The following is a 23,397-nucleotide window of genomic DNA, read 5'->3' on the forward strand; positions in this document are numbered from 1 at the left end:
CCAATCTAGAACGTGGTTATTAAAATTTTAATTTATTCAATATGATTTTTAAATTTTAATTTAATATGTAATATATTTTTTGAATTTTTAATTTGCTAGGCTTTTAATATATGTTCAATTTAGTTTTCGAACTATATAAAATGTTCATGATTAAAATCTAGGGACTACATCAAATAAATTAAAAGTTTAGGGATCACATTACATATTAGATCAAAGTTCATGAACTATTTGAATCATTGTCCTTTATTTATTTATGTTTTTGCTTCTTTAGGACTAGATTGGGTTTTTTGATTGAAAATTAAAAATAAAAAATGTCATGGAGCTTATTAATTTAAAAATCTTATTCTTTGAATATTACAACTTAACTTTCTAAAATAATCTTATGAGGATATTAATTTCCATATAAATCCGTTCCTAGTTTGTTGCTTATTATCAAAAAGCATAGAATTTTAGGTTTGTAAATTAACCACAATTGGCATAAATTACACATGAATGACTATAGTTATGACACTCCTTAATTAATTTATTCGATATATTGTCCGCTTTGACACTTTTGATTATCCTTCGACATTCAAAGAAACTCTTTTTCGAGAAATTATCCATTATCATAATGAATTAATCCATATTTCATATCTGTTCGATGTAAAATTAAGTTCATTCCCACTTCTTTGACATCTCGGAATCCCATCAGGAGTCGAACTTTATTCGAGCTCTTGGTCTGTTCGACGTAAAATTAAGTTCACTCCTGTCCCCTTGCCATCTCGGAATCCCATCGGGAGTCGGAACCTTATTCGAGCTTTCAGCTCGGCAATTACCCCTCGCCGTCCTAGTCCTAACCATAAGCGCTCGTACGGACCATTCGCCGGCAGCCCTCTTTCCTTTTTTGCCCCCGCCTTTTCCGGCCACCACTCCGCCGCGTAACCGCCGTACGAAAACCCGAACCGCCTTTTCTCTCTCCTCCGCCGTAGAAATGCTCTCTCTCTCTCCTCGACCTTCCGCCACTGCACTCCATGGCCTCCTCCTCCGAAACCGCCCCATCCTACGACTCCACCCGCCTCTTCCTCGCCGCCACCGACAAAACCTCCGCCACGCTCCCTCCGCCGCCGCCCGACCTCCCTCCCTCGAAGCTCATCCCTCACACCCGCTTCCTCGTCGACGCCTTCCGCTTCGCCGGCGACCACTCCGTCTCCTACTTCCTCTCCCACTTCCACTCCGACCACTACACCGGCCTCTCCCCCGCCTGGTCCCGGGGCGTCGTTTTCTGCTCCCCCACCACCTCCCGCCTCCTGATCGAGGTCCTCGGCGTGCCCGCCGCGCTGGTCGTCAGCCTGCCGGTCGGGGAGGCGGTCTCGATCGATGGCTGCGAGGTCAGGCTCGTGGACGCCAACCATTGCCCCGGCGCGGTCATGTTCCTGTTCAAAGTCCCGGGAGGTGGTGATGGTGAGTTCCGGAGGTATGTGCACACGGGCGATTTTCGGTTTCGTGATTCGATGAGATTAGAGCCCGGTTTGGGAGAGTTCGTGGCTTGCGACGCGATTTTCTTGGATACCACGTATTGTAATCCGAAATTTGTGTTCCCTTGTCAGGAAGAGAGTATTGATTACATAGTTAGTGTCATAGAGAGAGTTGGAGGTGAAAATAGGGATTCGGCGAAGAGCATTTTGTTCATCGTGGCGACTTATGTCATAGGGAAAGAGCGGATTTTGCTCGAGGTAGCGAGGCGGTGTGGTTGTAAGGTGTATGTGGATGGTAGGAAGATGGCGATTTTGCATGCTTTGGGGTATGGCGAGAGTGGTGCATTTACGGAGGATGAAAGTGAAACTGCTGTTCATGTTGTTGGGTGGAATGTGTTGGGTGAGACATGGCCATATTTTCGACCTAATTTTGTTCAGATGAAGGAGATTATGGTAGAAAAAGGATATAATAAGGTTGTGGGCTTTGTGCCCACTGGGTGGACTTATGAAGTGAAGCGAGATAAGTTTGCCATAAGGAAGAAAGATTCATTCGAGATTCATCTTGTACCGTATAGTGAGCATTCGAACTACAATGAGCTAAGGGAGTTTGTAAAGTTCTTAAAACCAAAGCGTGTTGTTCCTACAGTTGGCTCGGACATTGAGAAGCTTGACAGCAAGCATTTTCATAGAGTGCAAAAGCATTTTGCCGGATTGCTTGACGAGACAGCCAACAAGAAAGAGTTCTTGATGAATTTCCTCCCAAGGTCCTCTGAGAAAGAGGACATAGTTGGAGAAGTAGTTGCTACTGCTTCAAGTGATGCTTTGATGCGAGAAAAAGAGGAGAATTTATCAAAGGAAGATCTTAGCGAAACTTTGGATCCAAAATCTGTTTTAGGTGAAACAACTGATCTCAAAAAAGGAGGTTTTGAAGAGTTAGATTTGCCTTCGGAAGAGGGTGAGAAGGAAATTCTACAGGCCCTCCAAGATTGTCTTCCAGCATGGGTTACTCGAGACCAGATGATAGGCCTAATTAACAGCACAGGGAGGAATTTGGTTGATGCAGTTTCTAATTTCTATGAAAAGGAGACTGAATTCTACCAACAAGTTTCTGCTTATGCTTCTGCTTCTTCTTTGCGGGCATCCGTTATGGGTTCAGGTGATGTCCATTCATCACCTTCAGCACCAGATTCTGAAAAGGGCAGCGCCTGTGGAACGAGAAGTACGTTTAGCAAGGACTACAAGTTGTCAACCGTGCAATTAACCATGACCAGCAAGTCTCCTGGAAAAAAGAAGAGAAATGTTAGTAGTAGCCCTAAAAAGAAGCAGAAGAGCGCACCAAAAAAATTGGAGTCAAGTGGATCAGGACAATCTAGAATAACAAGGTTTTTCACTAAAAGTGTTCCCAACAGCAGTTCTCAAGATGGTGGAGTTGAACCCAACTTCCAGCCATGCTTTAAAGATGATAAGTTTTCAAGCTCATATTATGATAAAATAGATCAGTTTATTCAAATTGTTAATGGTGATGATTCCTTAAGAAGCTATGCTGCCAGCATCTTGGAAAAAACAAAAGGAGACATCGACAAGGCTCTGGATGTATATTATCGTGATACAGAGAGTAGACCTGTAGACAATAATGACATTTCAGTTGTTACTGTGGCCCCAAGTCAATCTGTCACCACTAGTGATGGTAAATTCACCACAGGCCAAATCACACTGTCAGAGAAATCAGGAAGTGTGGCAGCTATTTCAGTGGAGCGTCCATTAGCTGAAATATGCACAGATTTCGTGTCAGTTCCACTTGAAAAGTATAATCCTATTGAGCACGGTTGGCATCTTTTTGAGGATTGTGTGTTTTTTTTTCAAGAAACTCACTGCATACTTCTTTTCACTTTTCACGGGATCCTCAAACAAAACATATGATGACTGTTTCGAACATTTGCAGCTTCCTGGAGACGTGGAGAGCCCGCTCCTTACATACATCTTGCACGGACTTTTGACCTTGTTGAAAGGGAAAAAGGCAAGATAAAAGTTACATCCATGCTTTGCAACATGCTCAGAAGGTGTGCTGAAGCTATTATAAAATCCAGATTCTTCATTTTCTCCCCTTTCTTTTTATGGAGTTACTCTTGCTAGCTATCAGAGGCAGGCGTAATATTTATTCTATTTTCTTAATGCACAGTTTGTTGGCTTTGTCACCTGAGGATGTTTTACCTGCTATGTATCTCTGCACAAACAAGATTGCTCCTGACCACGAAAATATGGTTAGTTTACTAGCATTATTTAACGAGTCATCTTCTTTGGTCATGAAGGGTGTTGATTTGTCTTTGAGCCTTCTGATCTTTCTACTTTCATGAATTTGTTTGGAAATTGTGAAAATGGATGATAACTAGTCTGTCAAAGGCTTTTTTTAGTGCTGGCATTCCAATAATGTTAAATTGTGCAATGTGTCTGACCAAAATGTGCATTTCCCTCATAATCCTGAGGCTGTAGGACCGATAGGGTTGAGTTTTTGTCTTACTGATAAGAATCACTTATCATCACTGGAAAGACGAGTTAGTTATATGGTGTGAAATAAATAGCTTCTGTTAGTTTGTGAATAATTCCAGATTGATTAGCTTCTAGCATCAATAAACCAAGTAAATGGTACTTTTGTGGTTGTTACTTTATTCAACTTTAGCTTGGAAATAAATCATTTTTATTGAGGTAAGATTTAGAAATGTATCCTGTTTGCACTCGACTTTGTATCTTGTATGCAAAAATAGCAAAGCGAAAGCATGTTTTTCCCATTTTATGTGATTAAATTGACTGATTGCATTTGCATGTGAATGATAGAGACAAGATAAACATGTATTATGTGATGATCCTGCAGGAGCTAAATATTGGTGGAAGCCTGGTCACAGCAGCCATTGAAGATGTCTGTGGAGCGAAAAGGTCTAAAATAAGGGATATGTACAACAGATTGGGTGATCTTGGTATCGCAAAAATCAATACTTTGTTTATTTTCAGAACGTATTTCTTGCTTTGACTTGTTGCAATCTTCCTCCACCCTTTATCTCTGTTTATGTGTGTTTCTTTGTCCTATTAAATAAGTTTAAAATGTTTCAGGTGATGTCGCCCAAGAATGCCGACAAACACAAACTTTTCTTGCCCCGCCTCCGGTGCTGCTGATTAAAGATGTTTTCTCTGTGCTAAAAAAAATAAGGTATGAGATATTCTATCTTCTTATCTTATTTCAGCAGCTTAAATCTTAAGAGAGAGCATGGTTAAGTTATGAGAGATTCTCATTCTTCATACATTATCGCAGAATTTTCCTCTTGGGAAAATTTTGAAATTCCTCTATAATGATTTTTAATGTCGTTAATTAATTTCATGAATGAGGTAATTTTGGAGCACATTCTTTTTTTTCATCTCTGATGAGTGTTATTTCAGTTTGGCCACTTGGTGGATTCTCTCTCTTCTTTCTCAAGTGAAGTTTAACAGTTTCCAAACAGGGAGTGGAAGCAATGTCCGCAAAAAGAGCCTTATTGTGAGTCTCATGCGATCCTGTAGGGAGATGGAGATGAAATTTATTGTAAGAACCTTGGTAAGAAATCATTGTACTCTAAGAGTAATGGATCTTTATGAATAATTCTTTTATTTTTTATAATACAGACACCCTCTCACTTTTGAGAGAGAGAGAGAGAGAGAGAGAGAGAGAGAGAGAGTTTCATTTTTCCTGGCAATTGGTTAAGTCCTACCAATAGATGCATTGAGGTACTCTCCGCCACAAGAGGGAGGGAGGGAGGGAGTGAGTTTTGACTGGGGCAAAAGCTTTGGGATGAGGAAGTGCATTACAAGCTTTCCTGATTGATTCTGAAGTACTTCATTCAATATCACGTATTGCTGTCATATATAATTAACAGTAGTTATGCTCCTTTTTTTTGTTGAAAAAATTCCTAGTAATATTTGCCATTTGCATTTATTACAGGTTAGGAATCTAAGGATTGGAGCAATGATGAGAACTGTTCTGCCTGCATTTGCTCAAGCTGTTGTAATGAACTCATCTCTTGAAGACACATCACAAAAGTTGGAGAAGATTCAGGTTAAAATGAATTGTGCAATTCTGAACTTTAGTTTCATTAAGTGGGAAGATTAATAGGTGCTTGGGGGTCTTTGGCCCCAATTTCATTGTTTGTGTCCTTTAATTAATTAAATATTAATTTAATGTAAATAGTTGTTAGAAAATGACTTTAAGGCTCCGTTCGTTTGGCGGAAAATATTCTCATTTTGGAAAATATTTTAAGTATTTATGTAGTTTTAATGATGTGAGGCCTTTCAATCTTGTGTGCCATGACAGAACAGACAAAAATACTCAAAAGAAGAAAATAAGTGAAGTAAATTTGCCTAAAGATTCGTGCGCCATTTTGCTGTGTCTTTTTGTGCATTGTCAAGTTACTTTGTGTCATAAGCTGGTGGTTAATGTAGTTTTTCTCTTCTTTTCTTGGCTCTGTTAGAGGAAAGGGTGTGTACTGTGAAAGCAGGAAAAATGAAAGTAGTGGAAAGTAATTGCGGGAGAAACAAATAGGACTGTGGGATAATATTTTCCAGGTTAAAATACAATGTTTAGCAGAAGATGATTATCTTCCTTTCATTGCAGTTCCGCTAAAAATGTAGGTGATGGACTAATTTGGACAAATTTAATGAAAAATTGTTATGAACTCTTTAATTAATAGAAATTAATCGTGGTTAATTATAAAACAAAAATCCAATCCCAAATGTCAAAAGTTTTAGCTAAAGTCAAAAGTTAAAAGCCCTAGGTTAAAAGTCACAGTTATCCAAAGCAGACACACTTTTGTTTTTGGCATATTGATTAGTCACTGTTTTGTCTTTTACCCTAGTAAAAAGTTTCACTTTGATTGTCTATTATTAGTTGTTAAAATTATTGTAAATTAAGGAATGGCAATGTACTTGCAACTGCACTTGCAAACAGTTGATTGCTTATCCCAGTTTTGCTTAATTGATGTCTTTGTTGCTTGGCAGAGCCTTTCTGCCTACATACTTGAAGCATATAATGTTCTTCCTAGTTTGGTAAGTTTTTCATTCAAGTGGCAGTAATTTTTGGTTCAATGTCATTCTACTGCTTTCTGAGACCTGCATATGCCAGTTTGTGGCATTTTATGCATAGTATACTTAAGTTTATGGGGGAAAATGCAATTCTTTTAGACTAGTTTTTTATAATTAATATGTTTAAGTCATATCTGATTAGACACCTTTTTATTTCCTGGTTTACTAAAACATAGGGGAACGTTCTAAATTCTCGCTTTATATTGCATCCACTCCACATACCACTTCACATCCTCAAGTTTTAGAAATACCAGTTTCATCTTAGACTAGCCTAAAAGACCAAATACCATTCTTTAGCGAACAAAACTTAATGTTGAAGTTAAAAAATGGTAAGAGCATTTTTTCTTGGTAGAAAATTGGCAACTTGGTCCAATTTGCAGTCTACTAACAAAATTTGAAGGTGAAAAGTTGGAGGTATTAAGGTAGGGAATACAAAGGGGTACATGGACAAAAATTGGAGAGGCCATTTAGCATTGTCTCTTAAAAAGTATAATAATGAGCTGAGCTCTGTTTTGCTGGAGCATTCACAAATTTTCAGTTGAGATATCCCTGATCAAGTTACTTTGAGCAGTAATTAGAGACCAAGATATGAGCATGCAAAAAGAAAATACTACCTTTTGTTTATTACATAAGAGGCATTATCTTCTTTTCCATCAATCTTTTGGGTCTTGGAAGATTCTGTTTTGGCAAATGCTTTACTTGAGCCAGTGAGTTTTGTGGACAGGATTTGATTATACCTTCTTTAATGAAGGAAGGAATTGAATTTTCTTCCTCGCATTTGTCGATGATCCCTGGATTGCCTATAAAGCCGATGCTTGCAAAGTATAGACTCAGTTCTTGAGCTTCTCATTTGGCCTTTTCTCCCTTTGAAATTTGTTGTGAATTTATGCTTCTTTTCCTATTTGGCGACAGAATTACCAATGGATGTCCATCAGTATTGAAACTCTTTGAAAGTAGGGCCTTCACGTGTGAATATAAGTGAGTACCACTCTCTATCTTTTCTCCTCTTTTCTTCTATTTTGTTTCATCTTGTTACTTTTCAATGCTTACATTAATTGATATCAGAAAGGCTAATTTTTGGCTATTTGTTTACTTATCTGCTTGCATAATCTTAATGTTCATAAAATTGTGAGTATTGTTCCTTTACTTATCTGCTTGCATAATCTTAATGTTCATAAAATTGTGAGTATTGTTCCTTGATTCTTTCTTGTTAACAGCTTGAAAAAACAGGAACCAGAAACAATGCCATCCAAACAATTTTTTCTGAACCGGTCATAAAAAGGGAACCATACATTCTGAGCACGTACTTGTCATTTGCTATAAATCTCAGACCTTGGATGATGATCACTGCTCTTGGAAATTATCTGATCTGGAACTGCACCATGGTTAATAATGATTAATGGATATCCAATCTTGACAGAAACCTTTCAATTAGTAATAGATGAAACTGAAATTGGACTGTAGTATTGTAAATGGAGTAGACCCAAAGAGCTGAATGGATGAATCGGTATGTTATGTGATGCTTCCGGTTCTACTTTGATAATATACTGCAAGAGATTGGTTGTTCTATTCTTTTAAGAATTCTATATTTGTTTGCGGATGAGTAATAACTTATGTTGCTGTTTGCACTTATTTTGATGTTTTTGTTTTTTTTGAAGAAACACTTGTGTGGTGGCATTTTCCAGTGAGAGATGCATTGAAATTTTTTTTCTTGAGCAGTTGACTGTCTTTTTAGTATTATGAAGTTTTATGCTTTCGTATGATACATCTGGAACTTGTCTCCTTGATTGAATGTCAGATATGATGGTCAACGTGCTCAGATTCACAAGCTAGCTGATGGATCTATCCGCATTTTTTCAAGAAATGGAGATGAGACAACTTCTAGATTTCCAGATGTGATTGCCATAATTAAGGAATCGTGTAAGCCTTCTGCTGTGACTTTCATATTGGATGCTGAGGTAAGATTATACAATTGTGTCAAAATTAAAAGACAATCATGTTATTGAATATCTCATATGACTGGGTTCTGCTACCTTATCTTTGATTCGGTGTCATATAGGTAGTTGCTGTTGACCGGAAGTGCGGATGCAAGCTCATGTCGTTTCAGGAACTATCTTCACGAGAGAGAGGGGGTAGAGATTCTTTGGTTTCATTGGATAGCATTAAGGTTTGTACAGCTGAAAACTTTTGCTTATTTGCATCACTAAATGTTCCTGTCTTAGTCACCTTATGGATATGATTATTAGTTTTGCAGAAAGGAATGTAATTGTCTTTTTGGCTTCTGAAATTAAATATACCTTGTATTTAGCCTTAGTTTTCTGATGAGGTCCTGACTACAAAACTTACAGCCATAACCTTTTATCCTTTTGCAGCTTTGAAAGAGCATTTCTTCCGAGTGACCATATTGTGTATCCTGTCCACTTGTTACTCGAAAATCATTTTTGTATATAGATAAAGTGTTTTTAGCAGTTTATTAAATTGTTTTTAAAATGTCAGAGGGTATGTTTCTATGTTTACAAGAGATTGAAAACTGTGAATAAAGTGGGAGAGAGAAATTCTGTATATTTTCAATGTAAATAGAAAAGGGTATGTGGAACCTATTAATAGGCTCGAGTAGATGACAATCAAATAAGATATGCATAATCAAAATAGATTTGGAGGATCTAAGGAAATATCCTAAATATCTTTATAAGATACCTAAATATCTCTAACAAAAACTATGTTGAGATGTTCTTTTGAGGAGAAGCGACTTTGTCGGTTGTATTAAAGTAATTTCAGAAAGGATGGATCAAGTTCCTCCTCTGCCAGGCAAAAGTTTTGTCATTGTATATTGATGTATTGACCTTCCCTTTTTATCAAAGTTCCAGCTTGTAGTAAATGAGTGTTGGTTTTTGCATGGATGCTGATGTTTTTATCCTCATGCAGGTTGATATCTGCATATTTGTCTTTGACGTCATGTTTGCAAATGGAGAGCAGTAAGTATCAGTAAATTAATGCACTCCCCTACTTCTATACTTTTAAGTTCCACCGAGCTTTCATTTTCAGTTCCTGGAAGTGAGGATGAACCATCTTATGTTCCTCTTAGGTAACCCGGCCATGTGCAAGTGCAATGGATATTTATGGCTTGATGCATGCTAATTTTAAGCCTGTTAATTTGCCACGAATTGGGCATGTAATGGTAACTTTAAGTCTGTTAATTTGTTTCAAATTGAAGGTGCATTTGGACTATTATCGATTTCAAGTGGCGAAGTTAAGCTAATAGGAATAAATTTGAACAGAACTCATCCTCTTTTGCAGGCTACTGGGTTTCCCTCTCCGTGAAAGACGTAAAGGTCTGCCTTCCCCATGTTTTAATCATGCCAAGAAACTTAAGTCATGAAATATTGTCCTGATTTATGCTCTGAATTCATTTGTTTCTGGTGAATCTGCATAATGTTTGACAGTCTTGCGGGAACTTTTCAATGATGAGAAGAAGGGCTTTTTTGAATATGTTAAGGAAATGACTGTAAGTTTCATGTTTGAGTGAGTTTTCCAGGCGTTTACATAGATCAGTTGAACATGATATCCCAATGTAGGTGGATGCCGAGGATTCTCATTTGGATAGAGAAGATACATTGACTAGGATGAACTTGTTGCTTGAAGATGCACTCCGTTCTTCATGTGAGGGGATTATGGTAAAATCATTGGACATCGATGCTGGATATTCTCCATCAAAACGTGCTGAAACATGGTTGAAGGTCTTATGAGATGCCCTTTCTGTGAACTCCTTTATTTCACTTAAAGAAACTGAGAAAAGACTGTTCTCACCAGTAGTGCTTTTCTTGTTCTCACCAGTAGTGCTTTTCTCTTTATAGGTAAAGCGGGACTATGTAGAAGGATTGGGTGACTCTCTAGATTTAGTCCCAATTGGTGCCTGGCATGGTAATGGGAGGAAAGCAGGATGGTAATTATCATGTCTTGCTCCCTGTTGTTACTTCTCATAATTATTAATCCTCTTCCTGTTAAGCATGGATGGCACTTAGTAGCAAACCCCATATCACTGTCACCAATAGGCAATTGATGGACATCTTAATTTGCAAACTTGCACTAACCCCCATCTCAGAGTCTCCGTTGGTCTCGTTATTTTCTGGATTTGTATAAGAGTATTGTCTCTTCAGTTGATGATCACTTACAAATTGGTGCAGCCCACAAAATCATGCGCAATGATATTGTTTCCAATGTTTACTTTTTTACCGAGTTGTGGCGAAAATCGACCATTGCACCAATTCACAACAAATAAGTAGTAGCATTATGTCTTTTAGGATTTGATTCTTGTTAGGATTGTATTAAGTTTCCTATTGTGACTGGCAGTAGAACTTTTAGAGAGTCTGTTTATATGGTTGTTATTCTTTCTTTTCGATAGAGTTCTCTTTGTTGGCCGAATTTTTGATAGAGTTGATGATTAGTTGAGATTGGCAATTCTTTGCTTTGGAATTTTGTGTTTCAATTCTTCTCTTAGGTGTGATGCCTAAGAAACCGTAGATGTGATACTTAGGATGACTTCGTTGAGAAGCCTAAACGTCTATTCTTTGTTGTGGGACTCATCGTCCTACATTACAAATATTGTAGTCAATGCACTTGGTCTAGGTTAGTGGTGGTCAGCTTAAGATTTGAAATATAGTTACGCTTCATGAGACTCACTGTTATGAAAGAATCTTTTGTCATTTTATGCTTTATCATCGATGATCTCTAGTCTTGGTGTCCTATGAATGTTGAGAGATCTTCATTTAATCAATTAACTATTTTAGATTGCTATGCCCAGTATCGACAAACAAAAAATAGCTTTCAGACAAGCCTTGGTTTCTGATTTGTCTGTTAATCACTAGCATTTGACTTTCGAGTGGCACTGCATCTCTTGTGCTGAAATTTGACATTGTTCTATCAGGTACAGTCCATTCCTGATGTCATGTTACAATCCTGACACAGAGGAGTATCAAAGTGTATGTCGTGTAATGTCTGGGTTTTCTGATTCATTTTACATTGAGGTAAATGAGAAGTGTATTTGATTTGATCTTTTTATGGTCATCTTTTCACGCCATTGTTATTGAGGACAAAAAGAAAAATGAACTCTAGTAACTGTGCTTTTGCTCAGTGAATGCACATGCTTGGGAACCTAGCACTATTTTTCCCCAAAAATCTACACAATGGGCCATCCTGCAAAATGCAGGCACAATAGTTTGAGAGAATACCGCAATGGTACAATACAAGCTAACTGTGATGCCCATCTTCCTTGCCTAGTTCAGTTGCATGTTGGGTGGATTTGGCCACAGAGTCTCCATGATGAGGATAATTCTCAACTTCTTTCTCAGTCTTGTTTGCTGCTTATAGTTGAGTGCTTCATGTATAGGCCTCGTAAGATCAAACTTTTATTCATGCATTGAATTTGAAATAGTAGTGGGCAACTATTGATGGAGGAAGAATTTTGAATAACTGACCACTAGCGAAGCCCTGCTGACTGACCATTGTTCAGTATGAATGCCATTATGTTAATGTATTTGAAAAATGTGTTTGTCTGGTAACTCCTAATTGGGAAGTGTTGCACTGAGATCTATTTATTATGCACTTTTTTAAATGAAATAATTATAAATTGGTCAAGGAAGAATGGGAATGTTTGGTGAGATAGGTTTCTTTTTCCCGTCTGTTATAGCCAGTTTCTTGCTGATGGATGAGGAGCTAGCAGTTTTTATAATGCTGATTATTCTTGTTGTAGATAAAAGAGTTCTTTTCGGGGGACAGGATCTTGTCCAAGAAGCCACCTTATTACAAAACAGCGGAGGTGCCTGATATGTGGTTCTCTCCCGAAGTAGTCTGGGAAATTAGAGGTGCAGACTTTACTCTGTCACCTGTCCACCAGGCTGCTGTAGGTTTTGTTCATCCTTCTCGCGGCATTTCTATGCGATTTCCCAGATTTATTGGGTGTGTGTCGGATAGAAATCCAGAAGATTGCAGCACAGCAGCTGATATTGCTGAGATGTTTCAGTCACAGAGTAGGAAGATGGACATGAGCTCTACGGGTTGAAGTTAAACCATTTTGCAGTTTCGAGGGTAAGGAACCATACACACGTGTGTGTATCCTCATCCATTTCATCGTCTTTTAGTGGCCATTTTCGGAGTAGGCCGCCTATTTCATGCTATCATATGTTTCATCTATCTGTCTTGTGGCTTCTGATTAGATTGGCAGCAGTTGTTCATGGACAGGAAGTACTGAAAGTCATAGCTGAGCAGCGGCGGGTTGATATTTCACTTGCAGATGGTGTAAATAGTTTCTGTAAAGAAGAAATTCAGGAAGATTACGTCAGTGTCTAATTCAATATGATGCCCACGAGTCACACGGGATCTTTGTAACTGTTAGGTGCTCTACTAGCACTTAGGTCAAGACTTTAGCAGCATCCCAGCCTCGTTGCGTGGGGTTACAGCTTGTTAGTGTCATGCCGAGTGTGTTGCGTTCGGCTCCTTTTTTTTTTAACATATAAGCAGCAGTTAGATAAATGGATAGGCCGAAATGGCAAAAATTTGGTACAGATTGGTGTCCTGGAGAGGATGTAACCATGCGTGTACAGGCGTATCACTGGGTATACAAGATGCATTCCTCTACTTTATCCATTTTGCTTGTGTCTAACGGCGAGATCTCTGCCTATCCACCCTTTGGACCTGGTCTCAGTTCATAACTGATGACATATCTTACTTCTCGAGTCGCTTGAGCTCTACTTTTAATCAACTTATGCTGCATAAATTGTATTATTGGCCGACTTAAAAAGATATAGATTCCAAGATTTCCCTTAAAATCAGCTTCACTCGTACTTGACTTGGGTGTGCTGTGTGGTCCATGTCATTTGCAATGTTAGTCAGTCCACTATCAAGGTAAGAGATGCGGACTAAAGATGAATCTTAATTTGTCCTCTCTGTCATGGAAAAGTTTTACTTTTCTCCTTGTTTCTTGGCCATAGCTTTCTCTTTCTTGTCTTGAATAATTTGTATATAAATCCTCCACGTAGTGTATCACCTCCTCAGTAGATCTTTTCGCCACAAATTCCACTCACTTATTTGAAGGACATTTTTCTTCTCAAATGCTCTTTTCCGGTGCTGTGATTCTATATCTCCTCGACTTAATTACTCTACAGTTTGCAATTGCATAGTTATAATATATATATATAGGTAGCGGAGCAGAGTGTTTTTTTTTTTTTTTTTAATCTCCCTTGGCTTTTCTTTATTCTAAATTTTTAAGAAAAGCACATCCTGTTTTCTTTTTCATCGGAAGGTACAAAATCGTTTGTAATTTTGTAAAGTTAATTGCACTAGAAGTCCTAAAACTTGTCATAAAAATTCAATTGAATCCTAAAACTTTTGAAAAGTGCAATCAAGTCTTAAAACTTATCAAAATGGTGCAATCAAGTTTTTTTGTTAATTTCGTACAATATGGTTCACGGAAAATGCTAACGCGATTTTTTTTATATATCATTTTCTCTCTTTTACATGGTGTTGATGTAACTACAACATGAAGGACAAAGATTAAAAATGACGTCGTTTTGGTCCAAATCTTTAGTCTAAATATTATTTAAATTAAATTAAGAAATATATACAAAATTTTTTAAAAAAAGGAGCGCAAGCCCTAGCTACTGGCACCCACCATCGCTAGAAAGGGCTAGTGATGGTAGGGCTAGCATTTGCTGGGGTTGTCGACCCTCACTCGCAGTTGAACAAGGGCAAGGGTTGGCGACCCTCACCAAATTTGGGGGAGGGCTGCGACCCCGGTCTGTGATCGGACAGGGTCGCCGCCTACTGGCCCAAGCTCGACGACTTCGGCCACCCCTTGCTAGCCCTTTTCTAGTGATGGTGGGAAGCGGCGGCCGGTGGCGAGGGCCCTTGCCCTCTCTTGCCTTCATTATTTTTTTGTTAATTTAATTTAAATTATATTTAGATTAAAAAATAAGATTTGGATCAAAACAATATTGTTTTGGACTAGTCCTCATGCTTTAGAAATGTCAATGCCACTTAGAAGAAAGAAAATAATTTGAAAAAAAAGTCATGTCAGCCGTTTTCATGGATTTTTGCTACATATATAATTTAGTCCATGAATTATCTACTCCAAAAGTCAGGGACGACATTGAACAAATTAAAAGTTTAGGGACCACTTTGCACATTGGACTGAAGTTCATGGACTACAGTAAATGAATAGAAATTTCAGGAAGTACATTGCACATGTAGTCAAAGTTTAAAGATTATTCGCTTCATTTTCCTTTTTTTTTTTCCATCGGCATCCGCAGACACAAATAAATTGGAAAAATCCCAACAAATTCTTTTCCCTTTTTTTTTTTCACAATAGTTCTTTCCCATCTTTATTACAAACACAAATAAATTGGAAAGCCCAACAAATTCTTTTTCCTTTATTTGTTTTTTTACAATAGTGCTTTCCCATCTTTATTGGCTGGCCCTCCTTTCTCCTTTTGCTTCCAGGTATTTTCTCCCCCAAAAAAAAAGGCCCCCTCCACCAATCTCCCGCCAAATATTTCCACCGGCTATCGCCGGTCGCCGCTCCCGCCCCCTCCGTCCCGCTTCCCGGTCGCCAAAAAACCTACGAAACCCCCTCATTAAAACACCAAAAAAAAAAAAATCCTTCCCCGAAAAAACAAAAACTGAATAATAAAAAGGGAATAAAAAATAAAGAATCCGTCTTTCGTTTGTTCCTCCGAAAATCGCCATTTTTCTCTCTCGATTTCCGAAGAATTTTCGCTTTCTCTTTCTCTCTCTGTATTCGCGCGCTGTTTCGAGAGCTCCATCCATGAAGGCGTTCTTCTTCTGCTGATTCTTCTAGGGTTTCGCTCCGCTATCGATTCGGGAGAGCCCCCGCTTCATGCGCAGCGGGGGGCCGGCGTCGCTGCTTCCCTAGATTCGAAGAGCAGGAGGAGGAGGAGGAGGAGCGACGATGAGCGCCGTGAACATCACGAACGTGACGGTGCTGGACAATCCCGCCTCCTTCCTCACCCCTTTCCAGTTCGAGATCTCCTACGAGTGCGTCACCCCTCTCAAAGACGGTACCCCTACCTCCCTTCCCTCCCCCTCTTCCGCTTTCGTCCCGAATCTTCGGGGTTGTTCCTTTCCTCGTTAGCCGCGGGGTTCCCGTGCCTCGAGTTGCATTCCTCCGGGTGCTTTTTAAGTTTTTTTTTTTGCGATTGCTGAAGCTGGCGAATGGTTTCGTTAGGGCGGGGGGGATTACCGCTCGTGTTGGTTGAGATGATTGATTTGACTTGACGCTAGGCTCGCCGTCCGTTTTATTTGCAACTCCTCCTTGAGGTGTAGGGCACTAGGATGGCTGCGTGGGACACCAACACTAGCCAAAAGGAATCTCATGGTGTTGCTTTCTCTTGTGCGTTTTATGGGTGAAGTTCCCTTTAGGATTGAGTTTGATGAAATGGGGGGCTACTTTGCATGACATGGCATCGGGGTGTTATGTATGTGCATCCTGAGAATGGGTTTTTCTTTTTTTTTTTTACTCTTTTCTTTTGGGTGCCATTTGAGGGTGCAAGAAGATGGTAGAAGATGTTTGGATTGTATATGGCTAGGAATATGAGCAAAGAGGTGAACAAGGGTATTGTAGCCTTATTTTGTGCTCTTGGTCGGACTAATTTGCACCTCGCATCACAGTTCATATGGTCAATGTATAGATAATGGAAAGGTATCTGCGCACTGAAGTATTTTCACTCGAGTCAATACTTCTCGTTTCTTTTAGATGTTATCTTGGCAATGGCTTCAATTTTTACAGCAGATACTATAATATGTGGCAGAAGATGTGAGTTAAACTTCTTGTCAAGCTTCCTCTCTTTTCATGCATCACAATATGTTGTAGAAGCAAAATTCTACGAAAACCTAGGCCTGGAAAGTTGAACCACACCATGGAATCATCATCTCTTGTACATGTGCATCACAGCATGTGTATTCTGGACATCCTTCGCATGCTAAATGCCTTGTCATGTTTAAGTTCTTTGAAATTACCTATGCCGGTAATAAACTCAAATTGAGGTTCGAGATGGATAGTTAGATGAAAGGGAATACCTGTGCTGCTCGTGCTATTGGATTATTTGGATGCCTTAGTGACTGACGTTATGGAGGAAATTTGGAGATATGTTCATTTGTCATGTTTGGAAATTGACTTTTCGATCCTCAATCCTAAAGCCAAATGATTTGGGCTTAGTTCACAATATTTGGTTAGAGCTATTGTTTGTACCCGTGCTATCTTGTTGCAACATAATGGTTTGCCCCGATTTGACTCACAGCACACGGTTAAACAATGTCGAGGATGGGATTAATTTGCCCTGGTGAATTGGCCTTCAAATTTGTAGATGTCCTCTTTGTTTATCTAGCTCCTGTCTTCCACATTTATTAAGCTGGCTCTATTCTGATTTTTTTTATAACTATGCAGATTTGGAATGGAAGCTTATATATGTAGGATCTGCAGAGGACGAGACATATGATCAATTGCTAGAGAGTGTACTTGTTGGACCAGTCAATGTTGGGAATTATCGTTTTGTGTTACAGGCAATCTTGATTAACTTCTTGTACAATTCCTTTTGTCCCCTTTTAGTAATATATCCTTGTGTTCCCGGTTACAAATCTAAGAAATGACGCATGTTTTGCAGGCAGATCCACCAGATCCATCAAAGATTCGGGAAGAAGATATTATTGGAGTGACTGTGCTTCTACTGACCTGCTCTTATCTGAGTCAAGAATTTGTCCGCGTGGGCTATTATGTGAATAACGATTACGATGACGAGCAGTTGAGAGAGGAACCACCTCCAAAGGTACTAATTGACAAGGTCCAGAGGAACATTCTCTCCGATAAACCTCGGGTCACCAAATTTCCCATCAACTTTCACCCGGAGAACGGTGGAAGCGGAGAACAATCCCCTTCGCTTGATCAGCAGCCTACTGAAACTGATGTTGATGGGGAGCAACCACCCGATTTGCCAACAAATCCATCAGAGGAGCAGGAATCTTAAGCGGTGAGAATACACAGTCTATTCCTGACCTTTGATTTTCGAGCACTCTAATTTCAAGACCTTCAAGACCCAACATGGTGCCAAGTTAGGAGATGATCGTTGCTAGAATTTCGATCATGCCAGGCTTTTCAGCATGTGAAGATGTTTTGAGAGTAGTGGTTCAGACAAAGTTTCAATCTCAAAAGTCTGCTGGCTGCTCGACTGCTAGCTCTTCTCTTAGGCCCTTTTTAATGAGTTGATTTTTTTTGCTGTTACAGATGTCGATTAGTAGGAGGATTTTTGATTTCTCTAACTTGCCCTGTGCTCGTAGTGTTCTGAGAATTTGAAATGAAATGTTTGTGGCAATTTTACATTTGTTGCTGATTTGAGTCGTTTCTCCTTTAGCTTGTCCAGACGTGGACGATTACGTTGTTGCTCTTACGTTCAGTGACCATGGCCTCTCGAGAGTTAAAAAGTTTCTTCGTGAAAAATTCCCTGAAGTGGATTCACAGGATAAATTTTGCTTTCGATTTTCTCAAAGGGAGCACTGGTGCGAAGAAAATGCAGCGAGAAAGGCCGACCGAATGTTTAGCCCTCTCATATCTCTTCTTATCATCTCCTTCATTGTCCTTCCCGATCATCCCCTGTCCATTTTACCTTAGTCTTGATTCCGTAAATCACAGTTTTTATTCGGACTGAATTAATTTTAGGTCAAAAGATTTAAGATTAAATTGGCTCAATTAATTAATATGTTTAAGACTATTCCGACAGTTTTCTCGAATAATTACTAATGTACATTAGCCCTTGCTCATAAGCATGATCTTTTTTTTTTTTTTAATTTTCTCATACTCTAACTCTTAACTCACTTTCAAATGAAAATCAAAATCCACACTTGAAACTAAATGTCCTCACCCCCAGCTCCCAAAAAAAAGGTGGAGAGGGAGGTGGGGAGCTCATAAGGATGATCACGAGGGATAAACTCTCTTGCAATTTTAAATTTTTATAATTGCGAGGTCAATTAAAGAGAACACACCTCAGCTTCTTCAGAATAGTTGCCCTAATAGCCGATTTAACCAGCAGGTTTTATCACTCATCCTAAATATAAACAGAGACACATGCTCAGCGAAATAATTTCTAGTAATGGATTTGTCATCCAGGGGAGGCTTCATTTTCTCAGTAACATCCAAACAAATAGGCAAGAATACTCTGAAGAAGAAAACCGGAAAACAAACAAAAAGCACCCGACAAATTTCTTGGCAAACATCTATACTCGTTCCCGGCAAAAAAAAAACAATTTCCTCATTTCTTCCGCTGTTTCTTGGCAGGAGATTTGGTTGGCTGCCTTTCATTTCCAAGGTTGGTGTCATCCGCCGATTTCTGTACAGACATGGAGGAGCAGATAGCCATCATCTCATCTTTATGCTATAAAAGAACAAGCGTCTACGAGCAGGAGAAAATAGCTTACCCTTTTTCTTGATCTCTGCCTCTGTCGCCCTTTGTTTTTCTTTTTGCCGACATTCTGGAACAAACATGATTTTCTTTCAGCAACCGGCAGCAAAATAACCACATATTACTTCATTTTAGGTCGGGAAATTAAGGCGAACCTGTGCCAAAGCTATGACCCGGGCATGCATCTCTGCAGCTGTCTCTTGATGCTCAATTTCCCCATCACTGTTGAGCATTGCTTTTAGCCGACCTTCTTTAAGCAATTTTTCAGATCGAGAATGCTTCTGAAACCATTGACGGAAAATATCAGAAATCAAAATTCACTCACAAGCCCACCGCACATGTTTACCTAGGATTACCTCACTCAAAAGAAATTTGACAGCTATATTAGGAAAGTTGGGGGGATATATTTGCTTTTGCAGGCTGGTAATGAGACATCAAAAGTTTTACGTATATTTGCACATATGTTTTGAAATTTTCAAAATTTTCCAGTCGCCTCTTAATCAGAAACAGAGAGACAGAAGATTGGAATTTTGAAATTTGACCTACCTACAAACAACAAAAGACTCCGTTAGGAAAGGGGTTAAGCTAAAGTGGAGCCAGTGAAAGCAGCCGATCAAATTTATATAATCAGGGAGACAACTAGATGGAAATCATGTTGAATTGTAAAGAAAGGTTCTCATCTGGCAACTTTTAAGAACCACCTAGTGTCCCTCACCAAATAATACACCTATAATCTAGAAACTTAATGAGTTCAGGAGGCATATAAGCATGAACATGACCTCAAATGTGGAAGCAACAAAATGCACACAATTGAGCGATAGTATGAGCTCTTAGTGATAGTTTCAGCTCTGATAGCCTATCGATTTGTTAGTAGTCAAAGCCCAAGGGACCACACCAACAAAACCAGCTCCCAAACCAGTTTTCTATGACACAGGAAACAAAAAAGGGAAGCAAAGTCTAATGAAAGGCAATCATGAGTGAAATATGTTCTCTACACATAATATAAGAAAAGTCCTAATTCCAGAAAACATTAAGCAAGTATAAAAACAAAAGAAGACGAGATAGGAATTTTTTTGACCCATCCTTCTTTCACTGGCAGTAGTTTTGGATTTTTCTTTCCCTTATTCTGGTAGGGCGGAAGGCGGGATGTGAAGAGCAATTACAAAGGGATGCATCGCATTTAAAGAAAATCCCTTTTTGTCCAGCATTTGGAGAGGATGGAACATCTGGCATCACAAAATTCTCACCTTGGATTTAAGATGGGTCTTCAAAGTGTCTTCCTTCAGGCAGACAACTCTTGGGCATATCCTGCACTTGAAAACAGACTTGGAACACAAGATATATTCAAGAGCATCAGCAGGAATTGGATCCTTTTCATCCACGGTCTCATCCTTTGGCTCTGTACTGTCCTCACGTCCTTTAGAAGACAGCTGACCGTCATCAATTAGTGGCAAACGAGTTCCACTTTCGTCATCTTCTTCATTTACTAATAAACCTGAAATGTCATCTCAATGTCAGATTCATACGCATTTTCCTAGCTAGACCAATATTTTCAAACTGCAGCCAACATTGTTTTTAATTCATGAAGAATTCTATATGGATTGACGATCGCAAAAGAAAATAACAGGACAAGAATACAGCGTAACAACACATGTACGTCCTGAAAAGGAGAGATCACAATCTATTTGACAAGTGTTTCAAAAAATTCACACAGGCACAAGACATTGCCACCCGCATAACTCTCCCATCCGCTTCCTGATTGCAGACTTGCTCACACAAAACTAATTCTCTGTTACTTAGGTTAGCCTTCTACTCATAAGAAGCTAGGAATTAAAGACCTCCGATGGTACCTGGCTTCGGTAAGTAACGTCACCTCCGCTTTTTAATTCAATATAACAGCTGCCACAACCTTCCTTAAAAAGATTCTTCCTCAAATACGATTACGGACGCTAATCTCTTACCACAGATGATGGTCTCTAACTAAGTACGCATACTTCTCCAATAACGTCCCTGAATCAAAAGAATGAATCAGGCAGGTTGCACTTGCACTGTCTACTGCTCATAACTAACCTTCGTCCGGGAATGAGTTTCCATATGAATGCCTCTCCAGAACTCAACATTAACATACGCGGAATTGGCTAACTAGTAATACATTTTCTTATCCCAGTAATTTGAGTCTTGCAAATGAAAACCGTCAGCTCTTTTAGTAACTTTGGCAAGCAATTCAAGCATATGAGCTACAAGGGATCACGTTAAAAGACCGAACTTCTCTTTTTCGCAAATACGAGCTCAAAGAACCTCCTATCAAAACATAGCAACTTCACTTGAAACCTCTGAGAGAGCACATTGAGCACGCCATTCACGAAACAAGATCAAATGCGGCGCTCACTTCCATCAAAGAACCGAGAAAGAGAAGAAAAAGAAACTCCAATAAGAAAGGCAAAAAAGGCCACATTTCGTTCCATAAACAATACCCATTCAGACAAACACATAGCTAGGATTTTGCAATTTGTCCAAACGCCGAGAAAATGGACACAGGAAAGTGCTGCGGAATTTCGCGCAGCGCAAGAGAGCAAGCGAAACCAATATCACAAACAAGACAGGACTACCATACCTAACGAGTCAACGCCGACCTCATTGACAGAGCTATCCTCGCTCTCATATCCTGCCAAAACTCGATAAGAAAAGCTCGATTCAGCATCTATAGAAGAGCTTTTCCAAGAATCCTCAAAAGCAGTTCTTATATTCCACTTTCTCGCGCAAATTGAGCACGAAGACAATCAAATCGATGAGGGGAATCAACGTAGAAGCTCATGAAGAACGAACCGGATGAGGAGGAGGAGGGAGATTCGGGATCGACCTTCGCTTCCGCTTCTCCAGTATCGTCGTCGTCGTCGTCATCGCCTTCCGATTCTCCGGCGACTTCCGGCTGGAGCTCCGGCTCCGAGTCCGACGAGGAGGAGTCGGAGCCGCCGTCATTGCCGCCGTGGTCGACCCTAAAGAACCGGCGCTTTATCATCTGCGAAAGTGGCCGGGGGAAGGAATCGAGCAGCTCCGAATCGCGTCGAAGATCGACGGAGCCGAGGCAGGATGACGGCCAGTTGCAGAGAGGGAGAGAGGGTTTTGGGTTTCGAGCGAGAACGAAAGCTTCCTCTTCGTGGATCGTTATGGGCCTTGGGCCCAATTCTTCATTTGGGCCTTGGGCCCATAAACCGGTTTAACGTTAATCCGAGATTAGGTCTTTTCTAGTCAGTGCCCCCTCTGCTGATCTAAAGCGGTGCTTGTCTTCTCATGTCTTTGAAGGGCTAACTATCATTTTCTAGGAGGTTAGGAGCGGAGACGTTTAGTTTCAAATGTTGGTTTCGATTCTTTGCAAAGAGGTAGGGCAAAAGTCTGAGATTGAGTTGAGAGTTAAAAGTAGGACAAAAAAAAAAATATCATTTTCTTCTCTATTTGGTTATTCGAAGAATTACCAAAAAAGTCTTAAATCTATTGCAATTGCACCAATTCAGTTCTAAACTTTTTTTTAGCTAATCGAGTCCTAAACCTTTTGCATTTGTGCTGATTCAGTCCATCCAGCTAATTTTGGCCGAAAATTATTGACATGGACGCCGGTCGTCCTATGTGGCGTGATCGATGCTGGCATTGACATTTTAAAATAATATTTCAATAAATTTTCGATTTTTTTTCTTTCCTTCTTCCGCTAGCTGGTTGTCGGACCTCAACGAGGGCCGGCGAGGGCTTCGAGGTCGAGCCTCGGGCGGCCCTTGCCCGACCTTGCTCTCGCCTAGAGATAGCAAGGTCGAGCCAAGAGGAAAAAGGAAATAAAAAATAAATATTTAAATTCGAAAAAATATCAATGTCAGTGCCGGTCGCGCCACGTAGAACGGCCGACGTCCATGCCAGCGATTTTCCGATCAAAGTTTTCCAAATGGACTGAATTAGCACGGATGCAAAATGTGTAAAACTCAATTGGCACAAAAAAAAAACAGAGATTTAGTACTGAATTGACACAATTACAATTGATTTAAGACTTTTTTGGTAATTTTCCCTTTGGTTTATTGGTCGATTCATGTTCAAATTCCGAGCCGGTGCACGTCGTTGAAAAACGGGCCAGAAAAGGGGGAGAAAGCGATCCGGGATCCGGATTGCCTAGCCGTAGCCTTCGATGTGGATGTCGTGGACCGGATTGCCCAGCCGTCGCCTTCGATGTGGATGTCGCGGACTCAAATATCGCAACGTTCTTGGAAAACCGAGATGCACGCGCGCAGCCATCGTCCTCATGTCTCGGGTAATATAACCCATTTTGCTTAGGCTAGGATTCAAAAGTAGGAACCAAGCCAAGCCAGTGCTGTTGCGTACCACCGCCGCATCAACCA

The 23,397-nt window shown here is 39.7% G+C and overlaps 3 protein-coding genes across 15 annotated transcripts; 2 read left to right on the plus strand and 1 right to left on the minus strand.

Annotated features, from left to right (window-relative positions):
• The first annotated feature begins 790 nt into the window (after positions 1-790).
• Positions 791-13,199, plus strand: LOC115681370 (DNA ligase 6). 13 transcript variants are annotated; one of them, XM_056306879.1, is made up of 20 exons: positions 791-3,279; positions 3,397-3,514; positions 3,634-3,715; positions 4,324-4,426; positions 4,560-4,656; positions 4,884-5,037; positions 5,422-5,535; positions 6,474-6,521; positions 7,282-7,379; positions 7,470-7,535; positions 8,356-8,515; positions 8,617-8,724; positions 9,483-9,532; positions 9,855-9,889; positions 10,001-10,062; positions 10,133-10,294; positions 10,412-10,500; positions 11,482-11,581; positions 12,307-12,661; positions 12,781-13,199. In XM_056306879.1, exons 1-19 carry the CDS (start codon positions 1,011-1,013, stop codon positions 12,613-12,615), a joined length of 4,224 nt encoding a protein of 1,407 aa, XP_056162854.1. In that variant the 5' UTR covers positions 791-1,010; the 3' UTR covers positions 12,616-12,661; positions 12,781-13,199. The 13 variants fall into 13 exon arrangements, with proteins under 13 accessions (XP_056162854.1, XP_056162855.1, XP_056162853.1 ...); XM_056306880.1 differs by having other exon boundaries at positions 12,795-13,199; XM_056306878.1 differs by having other exon boundaries at positions 12,307-12,641; positions 12,770-13,199.
• Positions 13,200-15,339: 2,140 nt separating this feature from the next.
• LOC115681371 (histone chaperone ASF1B) lies at positions 15,340-17,942 on the plus strand. Its single transcript, XM_030605287.2, has 3 exons — positions 15,340-15,628; positions 17,014-17,129; positions 17,231-17,942. The coding sequence occupies exons 1-3, from the start codon at positions 15,520-15,522 to the stop codon at positions 17,588-17,590; spliced, it is 585 nt and encodes a 194-aa protein (XP_030461147.1). The 5' UTR covers positions 15,340-15,519; the 3' UTR covers positions 17,591-17,942.
• Positions 17,943-18,700: 758 nt separating this feature from the next.
• LOC115681468 (uncharacterized) lies at positions 18,701-22,160 on the minus strand. Its single transcript, XM_030605431.2, has 6 exons — positions 21,845-22,160; positions 21,633-21,683; positions 20,266-20,513; positions 19,174-19,299; positions 19,035-19,088; positions 18,701-18,946 (listed from the first exon to the last, which is right to left on the minus strand). The coding sequence occupies exons 1-6, from the start codon at positions 22,035-22,037 to the stop codon at positions 18,869-18,871; spliced, it is 750 nt and encodes a 249-aa protein (XP_030461291.2). The 5' UTR covers positions 22,038-22,160; the 3' UTR covers positions 18,701-18,868.
• Positions 22,161-23,397: the final 1,237 nt, after the last annotated feature.

The sequence above is a fragment of the Syzygium oleosum genome, unplaced genomic scaffold (assembly GCF_021117445.2).
Source record: "Syzygium oleosum isolate NSW1041296 unplaced genomic scaffold, Sole_v2.1 Sole_v2.48, whole genome shotgun sequence".
NCBI lineage: Eukaryota > Viridiplantae > Streptophyta > Magnoliopsida > Myrtales > Myrtaceae > Syzygium > Syzygium oleosum.